The 11850-nt window shown below is 41.5% G+C and overlaps 1 protein-coding gene across 1 annotated transcript in view; it reads right to left on the bottom strand.

Annotated features, from left to right (window-relative positions):
* The window catches only part of ADAM10 (ADAM metallopeptidase domain 10), a 215638-nt gene extending 207684 nt beyond the window's left edge, over positions 1-7954 (bottom strand). The window contains exon 1 of the mRNA XM_088445260.1: positions 7716-7954. Within this exon, the coding sequence (XP_088301386.1) occupies positions 7716-7767 (52 nt within the window). The 5' untranslated portion in view covers positions 7768-7954. The remainder of the gene's footprint in view (positions 1-7715) is intronic.
* Positions 7955-11850: the final 3896 nt, after the last annotated feature.

The following is an 11850-nucleotide window of genomic DNA, read 5'->3' on the forward strand; positions in this document are numbered from 1 at the left end:
AAATTTGTACATAAAAAGCTGAATCAGCTTGCAACCCACCATGCTGCCTTCAGCTTAGAGCTTGCTCCAGCTGGGCATTCTCACTAAATAGTGTGCTCCTTAAAGCTTCAGGACGGGATGCAGCCATAATGTCAAATGCATTGTTGAAATGTCACAGCATGATGAGCCGGAAGTCATCAGACGTCACCGACGGGTTCAGAAGACCTCATTGGAGCCAAAGGATCCGCCAGACCAGGTAAATCACTACTACGCCGCCAGAGGCATTTTGTCTACATTATAATTATGTAGACATCTACATGATGAATGTCGATGTGGTTAATATACAAGATTATGAATGTCGATAAATTATACCACAACTGTCAAGACACAGCCAAGGTACTTTTCTCTTATATACATCGTTTTGGCAGGCTAATTAATAATAAGCATCTTGTTAATTACAGCATGGTGGTATAGTGGTAAGCACTGCCACTTTAAATCCCTTGGGTCATTGGTTAGACTATGACCAGGGCACAATCTACGGGGAGATTGAATGTTCTTCCCACATTTACATACGGAAGATTCCTCCAGGTGCTCCAGCTTTCTCCCACCGGCCAAAAAATAATGGTTGATTTAATTGACTTCAAACAAAATTGGACCAATAGGTTGTGTTTGTGGTAGGGAATTTAGAATGTAAGGTCCACTGGGGGCATGAACTTAAGTCACTGATTACATATTCTAATTTACAATGCTGCGTAATGTGATTGACAGTATGGCGTCAATCCAATTATGCGCGATGCACTCGAGGGTGCGAGTCATCGCGACAACGGCCGCACTTAACGGTAGCCTGAATTTGCTCAAAACAGTTCGCGGGCTGCTTACAAAATTGAGTGAATTAAGCCTAAAAGAGCCGGGAAGGGTGCGAGATGCAGTGCCGTTGGCGGCGTTTGAACGCCATGGCAATGGTAAAACGCATCCCATTTTCCACTCCTCAAGGCTAACTGGATTGACCCCAATGTAAAAGTATAGTTTTTTTTGGTTTCTTCAAGCTGCTAGTAGGTATTTATAGTTCTGCATATGACTACCTCAGCAACCAGTCACATGGTACATGGATGTAGTAAGAAAAGAACCTTTGCAACACCCTTCTGCAATGTAAAATACACCACCTTCTCCCCCAAATGCCAACACATGAAATACTGAGTGTGTATCAATGGCAGCCATATAAGTCTGCATTATAGAGAGATTTTGAAAAAAGGGAAGATAGCTAAGAAGATGGATCATCAGATTCATGACTAAAAGAAAACTGAATTTGCTAGGATATAAAAATACAATACAATAAATATGTGGAATTGCTCCTTTAATGTTATGGACTATTCTCAAAACTTATTTGAGGTTGTGAATACCTAGGAATTATTGCTGGTTTAGTAGTGAGGGTGGTACTCATTCTACAGGACTCCTTCTTTGCACATTTTAAGGGATCCATTCATGGCAGTTTTTGTATGCTTTCAGTATCCTGTTAATTTAACAACTAACATAGGAGATATCAGATATCTCATGTGTTAGGCAAATGCACACTGCGGACAGCATTATTTTCAAAGGGGACAGATGTGTGAACAATGTACCAAAAGCTTTGATTGTCATAGCTAGGCCAAGCTACCAAATGCCATCTTCAGATGGAGTTAATCGCTTTAATCCTAAGAGGACATCATCGCTGGAGAGGGATCAAAAGCCTCCATGCTGCTCCCCAGCCAGCTATTGTCTTACAGCCGCACATGCGCTGTGTAGCAGCCAACAGTAAAGTGTCAGCTATCACTTCAATGCCAACCTCTTCAGCTGGATGGAAATACATTTTAGTTGAAGGGGCCCCAGTACCACGCCACCAACAGCAAATAAATCTCTTTTTCATAAACAATGCACTGGGTTCCAAAGCATGGTCCAAATCCATTCATTATACTGATAATGGATTAATAAAACATGGATATTCAAAGCAACACTCATTTGTTCTTCAGCAGTCATGAGCCTTTAGGGAAAAAACCTAGAATTGATGTTTACCCCACAGTACTTATATTTGAATATGCCGGCTTTTCAATATAACTCCGCACTTTGCTTCATTCCTTGTTACAGCTACCTATCACGCTCTGTAATAGTTCCATATCAGTAGTGAACTTGCCCCGGTTGCCAATCACAATAATGTCCCTACTGACCCTACATTTACCTGACGTCTTTACAGCATTCCAACACAAATTATAAATTGTTTGCAATGTCAGAATTTTGACTACTGTGACATCAGGAGAAAAAGAAGTGTGATGGGGGTGCTGTTTAAGAATAGCAGATAAATAATAAACAAGCTAAAATCACTCAGAATCAAACACAAAAAACAGGAATACTAACCACAAAACAAAAAGAAAAGTATTCCCAATACGAGGCACTCACAAACCAAATATTATCTTTAATCTCATCGAGAGAATAAAATGCTGATTACTAATCACCCTATATAATAGTAGAGATAAATTAGAATCGTTCAATATTATATATTATATTTTAATACCCATCCAGGACAATAGGAAAGAAAAAGATATAGTTACAAATAGGGTACTTGTTACAATGTCTTCTACTAGATACTTAATGACCCATATTGTTTTTATTTCTAATTCATAAAACATAACCTTTATTTCCACCTTAAAATTAGGTCAGCGAAATATTATACAATTTTTATAATATATTAAAAATATGTGAAAAGTGCATCAAAAACAGTTTCCACCGTCACTATTTTCTGTCATTACATTAAAGCTGTATGTATTATATATCCCTATAAATAGATGATATAATCCTCCAAGGGTGTCGTTAGACTCAGACTAATGTGCTGATCTTTATTGTCCTATAATAAGTTTGTGTCCTTTGACATGAACTACAGTGTCCCCCTTCTTAAACACGTATTCTCGGATTCAAACATGCGCCTCCGTTTTAGTATGTGTGTGTTCTGATTATTATAAAAGTATTGTTCTCTCAGTGTCATTCATATACATTAAAGATGTCGCCCAGTATCCTCAATATCTCGTCACCAGCCTGTTTGTTTAGTTGTTCAGTACTATGATAGAGATATATTGTTAAATTAGCTGCAGTGTCATAAAGAGCTGTTCATTTGGTAACAGTACACACCGCTATGGTATTAAATTTAGGAATTTCAGAAAATCCCAGTGTGATGTATGTGCATCTTTCTGTGACAAAGCCACTAGTTAAATTCTGGGGTACATCTTTCCCCTTATAGTACACCCCTCTTTAGTGCTAAATTAGCAATTACATCCAACCCCATCGCACTGTGGGCCTGATTCAGACCCGCTCGCAAGCGGGTCGATGTTACCCAAGTGCGCATGCGCACGACGGAGGCGGCTCCGTTGTGCGCATGCGCGAGACCCAAATAACGACGGCCAAACCGTCGTTATGGGTCTCGCACCAAAGGGGGCGTGCTGTTGATGGTGATTGACAGCACGCCCCCTTTGGTGGGCTTGCTGGGGGCGTGGCTGCCCAGACGGAGGCGTTCCCATGGGAACGCCTACCGTCTGGGGCCAGCCCCACTGACATCACTAGTGATGTCAGTGGGAGTGCTTTTGGCACTGATAGAGCCAAAAGCAGTCCAGGGCTTGCGGCAGCGAGACTCTACCGCAAGGGTCTCGTCGCAAGCCCGATGGTCGCGATGGTCTTGACCATCGCGACCATCATTTTGGCCGCTCGCTATAGCTGTGGGTGGTCACCCTATGCGAGCGGCCAGGAGGCCGCTCCAAAAAGTAAGAGTGACGGCCCTGATTCAGAGCGAGCGCTCTGTCAGAGCGTCCGGCTCTGAATCAGGGCCAGTGTGTGTGCGCTTTCATATATCTCTAGAGCCACTAATCCGGCTATGGTGTACTTCACTTTTATAGATTTAGAAATTTAGTAAATCCCATCATTTATCATCATAAACATGAGTCACCAATAGTCTGAGCTCTATTTACATCCGGTGTGAATATGCTCCCGTATCAAAACCTATTATTTAATAATAGTGTGTCCTCATAAGTCTTATAAGTTAGAAATGCAAGTCCCATAACAAGAATCTATCACAGTCCATTGAGGTTATATTGCTGGGAGGTCATATTCATTCCTACAACTGAGGTTGTTAATTGGCATACAATGTTGCTTTTCTCTCCTCACATATATTTTTCCAAATAAATAGACAGCTTTAGCAAGAGTCTACAATTGAAGATCTCAGTGATAGTGCATTAACACTCACACATATCCCTCCCTTCTGGAGAGTGTGTATAAATCTCATACATTCACAATGGAATTATTATTATGCACATCTAAAATAGTTTTAAAATGGACAGATATGAGCACTGGGTTAGTATGTGTAGTGCTCGTTCCTTCTCCACAAATCACACACAACATACATATTCGGGTATTAATAGTAAGAGTTCCCTTTAACATTCATTAGGAGTTTGTGATTTGGACACAATTGCATATGTCTCATTAGATACAGCACATATATAGACAGGTGTCACCCTTCTCACTCATGTATATCCGAGTATACGCAATAACTGCCGCCTATTGTTCTGGTCCAGGCATCTAAGAGACACCCATTCATATAATAGACATAGATTAGCACAGGTGGTCATAACATTAAAACCATGTATCATAGTGCACGTTCTCACGGCGTGCACCGCAAATACTGATGTGCGTTTCGCCCTTTAGCTTAATAGGACCTAATTTTAAGGTGGAAATAAAGGTTATGTTTTACGTATTCTACATAAAAGCCAATATGGATCACTAAGTATCTAGTAGAAGACATTGTAACAAGTACACTATTTGTAACTATATCTTTTTTGCTCCTATTGTCCTGGATGGATATTAAAAAAATAAAAATTGAGAATGGTTCCAATTTATCTCTACTGTTATATAAGGTGATTAGTAATAAGCATTTTATTCTTTCTAAATGAGATCATAGGTAATATTTAGTTCGGGAGTGCCCCATATTGGGAACTTTTCTTTTTGTTTTGCGGTTGTTCAATTATATTCCCGGGAGTACCTCTCTATATTGTATTAGAGACTACATTAGATCTAAATATATTATATATAATGAATGTGAAGTGCGGTTTGTGCGGCTACTCTGTATTCTATAAATACTACCCAAACATAAAAGGAAGACTAGCAAAACAGCAAGAAAAGACCAAGGGGTCTATGGATCAAAGCTCGAGGAGAGATAAAATTGTGAGAGAAAAAGTATTAACCAATCACCTCCTGTCATTTATCAAACACAGCCTATAATATGCAAGATAGTAGCTAATTGGTTGGTGATTTATATCTCACAATTTTCTCTCTCATCAAGCTTTGACACATAGGGCCCCAAGTTTCAATATATTGTAGGTAATTTAGTCAAGAATGAAAACAAAATAGATATAAATAGCAAGACATTAAACCTTTTCACTCTATAAACCGCAAACAAATTGATTATATTAATAATACCCCTTTCACACTGAAAATGAAAATCCCAGGTAATTCACTTTTACCAGGTAATTTGCTAAACAACCCGGGATTTTTTACTGTGTGAAAGGGTCTAAATTCCCAGGTCTCCGACCCTGTTTTTTTGCAGGGTCGCAGACCCGGGAATTAAGTCCCAGGTTGACCCTTTCACACAGGGAAAAAACCCAGGATGTTTAGCAAATTACCAGGCAAAAGTGAATTACCCAGGATTTTCATTTTCCTGTGTGAAAGGGGTATCAGACAGAAAACGGCAAAAAAAACCTGGCACGCTATATCCTGGGAAAAAGACAGGTTTTTTGCCATTTTCTGTCAGAAAGTGGTATTAGAGACCTCAGATTATTATAACATTGAGTTACGGTGAAAGGCACCATTCCCAGGAATTGTTCGCAGCTGTAACAGAAATTATTTTCAAACAGAAAGGAAGGATATGGCGAAAATCTACAAAACACATTCTGATAAGGAAAAGCAAACAGGAGTGGTTCTAGTATAAAGGAAACTGAAATTCAAGCAATGGAATGACTCAGATCAGATGACCATTAGGAGCCATGCCTGCTTTCTACAAGATAAAACACTAATACACATAACAATGTATATAGAAATACATGTGTACATAATTCATTGCATCAACTTTGTCTTAACTGTTGCAGATTTCTGGGGAAAAAAAATAAAATTAAAACCATTAGTGCTTTGAACAACACTGATTTTATATAACCAAGAAGCCCCCGCTCTTGTCACACACAAGGAAGCAATTCCTGTACCATCAGTATACTACCAGTCCCCAAGGCCATGGTTTCAGTTACATATCAAGTGACACCAAAATATTAATTCTTACAGCAAATGCAGTGACTAACATTGAGGAAATTATAATAACCACAGTTGTGTGATGAAGACTTAATGGAAACAAGCTAAACATATTACATGTAAATAAAATATGACATCATTACACTAGCTGAATATGACTGCAGCAGAAGAGGGCTGGAGAATAACAGACTTATCCAGCAGTAGAGAGGGACCAGACCCAATGCTTTGTGTTACAGGCTTGGTACACCAGCAATCTCACAAATCTGGTGAAAATAAGTGTTCTTTACAACCCATATAAACTCAGCATTGCCACATTAAACAAATTAAACCTTTGAAATGGACAAGCCACACCACAGACGACAGAAAATAAAATAATTTCCAAACTGCTTGTCGGAAAAATCATTCAGACAGATTATTAGACTGGACCAACCATGTAAATGTCAGTCTACCTAGACCCCATGCCAGCAAAGGCTGATGATAGGGAAAAGGAGTGCAATGAGTTAAAATGAAATCCCAGCTTGCTTGTGACTGTGTGAGAAAGGGGAGGAGGAAAAATCGGCAACAAAACCACAACAGATCCAGCACATCCACTGTCTCCAGGTCTTCAACGCCTAAAACCCTCCATCTTTCCTTATTCTCCCCCACAACCGCCTACAGAGGTGGGTGCTGGGAAGTCTGCAGCAATTCTCTCCTACACCAGAGCAGGTTGTCCTCTCCTGACATGAGAGCACCCAGCCAACAGTGTGCTGGAAGCTCCCAGCCAGACAGAAAACAAAATGACATCTTAACCCTAATAGGTTATAAACACCTCAAACATCATTTACTGCAATCCTTATGCACATTCTCAGCCACAATTCTGCCAACTATGTACAAGTCTGTTATTTAAAAGGCTCAACTAATAATTGGAAATAAATCTAACAACACAGGCTATTGGAAAAACCCAAAAACTGGCACCTATGGGTGTAATAAATAAGGAAGAAAACAGGGCTGGGCCAAATGTTGGGAACCTACAACAACAATGACCAGCTGGAGGATTTACATTCATGCTCAAGTAATTATGACACTGAACAAATGCAAACAAATAGGTGTCCGGAGGGTGAACAACACTGGCATCAATAATAATAAGATACAAAAGGAAAAGACTCCAGAGATACAATAAGCACAATAACAGTGGAAGTGGAAGAAATGAATGTAAATAGCAGCGTGGCTGGGGCACAGCACTGAGACTGCCAGACTGGCCATGTGCCCTGCTGCTGCTGCACTTGGCAAACTAATGTGTGGAGGGAGAATGGCTTAGCAGCCCGGCCATAGGGGCACACGCTGGCTGAGGGAACTGTGCTCCCAGCCTCACATCCCCCTCCTACCGGGACAGCAGGGCTGCAATAACAGCGGAGCGCCCCCCCCTGCTCTCCCTCCTCCCATCTCACCTCCCGAACTGGCCGCCCAGGAGAGCAGGAACACGAGCCTCAGGATTGCCATAGTCCGGGGGTGTCAGCAATCACACATTGACCCAGCTGGCGGCCTCGACTCTCGGCTTCTTAGCGTTTTCTCCCCTCCAAGGCTCCAGGGGAAAGCGGAAGCTCCCAGTGTCCCGACCAGCGCTATCCGACGGCGGCGGGGAGGGGGGGGAGGGAGACTGGCAGCACCGCCTGTCACCTGACGTCACCGGATCACAACCTGCCTTCTGCCTGACATCACCGGATCGCAGCCCGCCCCATTGTCACTCACAGCCGCCTGATGCTGATGCTGGCAAATAATGCTCCGGTTACCGGGGACTTAACTCTTACCACACGTCAGGGGCATATGTATCAAAGCTTGATATGAGATAAAATTATGAGATATATATCACCAACCAATCAGCTTCTAACTTACATTTTACAGGCTGTGTTTAAGAAATGATAGTGTGGAGCTGATTGGTTGGTGATATATATTTCACAATTTTATCTCACATCAAGCTTTGATACATAAGCCCCTCAGTACATGTCTCTGTCCTGTCATCATGGTACGGGGGCCGGAAGAGCTCTCCTCAGTGACACACTAATACGCAGCTTTCACCCAGAGGCATAAGTTCATCCCAGATGCCCGGAGGCAAGTTATAATTTGGTGCCCCCAGTCACAGCGCCTGACACACTAAAGTAGCAATTTGTATGCAGACAGGCTATAGATAGACGAAGGCGGCAGCTGATGATCTGACTCAGAGCTCTCCACTAGTGTATGGTGGCTTCTCAGGTGCCAGGAAGAGGTGCCATGTATTGGGCAGCTGTGACATACATAGTTACAGCCCTAAGTGGGTTGAATATGTTGTGGACAATGGATGTGCCCCTTCAGAGCTGGAGCCCGGCGGCAGGTGCCTCCATAGTCTCCCATAGTTCTGCCCCTGCTTTCACCCAGTAACCACCTTTTATATATAGAGAGAGATAAATAGATATCATAGATATTAATGTTTTAAATCATATTTTTTTAGTACCAATCATATTAAGCTGGGTAAACACTAGGTCAGCTTGACAGCCTAAAGGCCGTTGCGCCGACCGAGTGGCCGATTCAGTTAAGTATACACATTTACCAATCAGCCACTCAACAAGTCATCCTGATGTCATAGCAGGATGGGCATTTGAATTTGCCCACCCAGCTGTGACTTCAGTCCTTGCAGCAAGTGCTCTGTCGGCCAACCGCCTGTACACACAGCCAGATGTACCAATATGTCTATAGATAGTCAACACGACATCGTTTACAGACATTGAAAGGAAAAATAATACTGATGAATAGTAGCACTCCCTATATGACCTAACAGTGTAGGATTGCTGCTGCTGAAAAAAGAATGTACAAAAACTTCAACAACTGAATAATAAAAGAATAGATCGGCTGCGCTATTTAACAACACTAGCAATTGGATGTATTTGTATTATAGTAAAAATTTATTTAAATGCTAAAAGGCATGTATAAAAGTCTGTATAAATAGACAATTTCACAATAAGGAATCTTGATAACGTAAATGAATACATAGAAGAGCTAAAACAAAACGTTTATAATATTCAAGCATTTGCAAGTTTAATGTTTGTAATCCAAACAAAAAATAAAAGTTCACTGTGAATGAGGAAAACGTAAAATCTTCCTGACTGTTTTAATAGACAGAACTGATTGTTTAATAATTGTGTCCGTTATTTGAAAAAACAACTCTGCTTAGTATCAATATATTGTGGCAAAACAGCGGCTGAAAAGTTCTTTAATCTAGCTGGCATAGATTGAAACAGTGTTATCTAGTAAATTGGAATGAGCTCACCCACTTAGTTGTTAAGCAGCGGCGTCTGTACAGTGGCCCTGATTGAAAGAGCGTCCGGCTCTTAGAGTGCTCGCTCTGAATCAGGGCATTTTTTTAATTTTTTTATGGAGCCAGCCTCCTGGCCGCTCACTAAGCTGGGGGTGACCACCCACAGCTTTTGCGAGCGGCCAGGTGATGGTCGCGACCATCGGGGCTTGCGACGAGACCCTTGTGGTAGGGTCTTGTTCCTGCAAGTTCCAGTGAGCTTCCTGTTCTAAATAGAGCAGGAAGCTCCACACTGACATCACTGGTGATGTCAGTGGTGCCTCCTACAAACGGCAGGCGTTCCTTCGGGAACGCCTCCGTTAGTGTAGCCACCCTCCTTGCCCACCTCCAAAACTGGGCGAGCTGTAAATCGTAATCGACAGCAGTTCCGTTGTGGTGTGAGACCTGTAGCGATGGAGCGCCCATCGCTGGCCGGGTCTTGCGCATGCACACCCCGGAGGTAGTGCATGCGCAGGGGGCAAACATCGACCCGCTTGTGAGCGCATAGCGCTTGCGAGCGGGTCTGAATCAGCCCCAGTGCCCTTTCATCAGGTTGTATCCTATACTTTCTGATAGTGGTTGAAAATTCCAACTTCTGGGCCTCCAGTAGAGCAGAATATACATGAGAATACATTTGAAAGCATAATCTCCATTTGTGTCATCTTCCAGAAAGTAAACTTCTGGACGACCACTAAACTACAACATACAAAGCTAAAATTTGGTACACAAGTTACTACATTATAATGGACAAAAATAGTCTATGTGGAGGCATGATTCAAGCATCTTTGTTTTTGACAATGTTAAAGTGGACCACCTTTGTGTGTAGTGTATCCAGCATTACACAGCACAGTACAGATAATTGACACCGTCTGTGTTCCAGTGGAGAGTTTTAAATTCAAAGGGTCCTATTCATAATAAGGGCTGGATGGCCCCTGATGATTAAGTATCCAACTCACTGCGAGTTGCAGGGCCGTAACTAGGGGTGTGCAAGGGGTGCCGCTGCACAGAGCTCTGTTGGCAGCCCCGCCCCCTCTGCATGACATAACGTCACGTGCTCAGTGTGCAGGGCTGGCACAGGGCGCAGTTGAGCCCTTTTACAGCACTGTTAAACAGTCATGATTTGCAGCTAAACATTTCACCTCCAGAAATAGTATGGGATGCAGAGGGACTCAAATATTTAAAAGTGTGGCTTTGTTCTTGTTGTTATGTCTCAGGGAAAACAAAGTGGCACGTGTAAGTGACAATCCCACCTTGTGGTAGAGTTAGCTCTTCATCTCAATATTTAAAGTTTCTTTAATAATGAGATTACTATTAACATGTAATGTGAGGGCACCCTATAAAGTGTTTGGAAGTGATTTTCAAGTATGAGAGAGTAAAAATAAGACTAATTGTTACTATATATTTATGAAACAAGGCCCAATATTATTGTACTCCTCCAACTCCAATTTGCATAATTGTAATTGTATTTATATTACTTATCCAATGTAAGTCTTTCATCTAATCTATCTATTACAGTGAGTGCTCCCAAAGATAATTTAAGTGAATAAATCTACAAATAAAGAGACAATTCATTAATAAGGCACATTAGCAATAAATATTAATATTGTAATCTTTATTAGTATTAATATGAAAAAATACTACCAAAGATTATATATTTTATAATTCTTTATTTCAAATTGTCATTCAAAATTACAGAAGAAAAACAATGGCATTATTGTATAAGGATAAAAGGCACAGAGAAAATATAGAAAAAGAGCCTTTGCTCAACCAAGGTAAAACATAAAACAAACAATTGTCAGAAACAATTGACATTGATTGGTGACCAGTTTTTCCTAAAATGGGAGTGAGAGTGGGGGGTGAAGATGGGAGGGACCACACAATATGAGCACGTAAACTGTTACAAACCAAAGAATAGGGTGATTGATAGAGATAAAAAAGAAATAAGACAGACCAGAGGATACCAGCTCACCACACATGGGTTGTCTAAGGGAGGGGGAGTGTAGATATGGACGTAGATGGGAGTCTACCTTCCATCAAGAGCATGGGAGCCCAAACCTGGTGGAAAACATGGCCTCTGTCATGAAGCTAGTAGGTTATCTCCTCCATAGTCGCCACATGCCAGACGTGACGTTTATTTGCGGAGAGAGATGGTGGTGTGTTTTTCCAGTTCAGGGCTATCAGAGATTTTGCCGCTGCCAGAATGTTTGCAACTAGTTTTTGGGATAATTTGTTAAGATCCTGGGGGGGGGGGGTAACAT

Source organism: Taudactylus pleione, unplaced genomic scaffold, assembly GCF_031769625.1.
Source record: "Taudactylus pleione unplaced genomic scaffold, aTauple2 ptg000019l, whole genome shotgun sequence".
In the NCBI taxonomy this organism is placed as follows: Eukaryota; Metazoa; Chordata; class Amphibia; order Anura; family Myobatrachidae; genus Taudactylus; species Taudactylus pleione.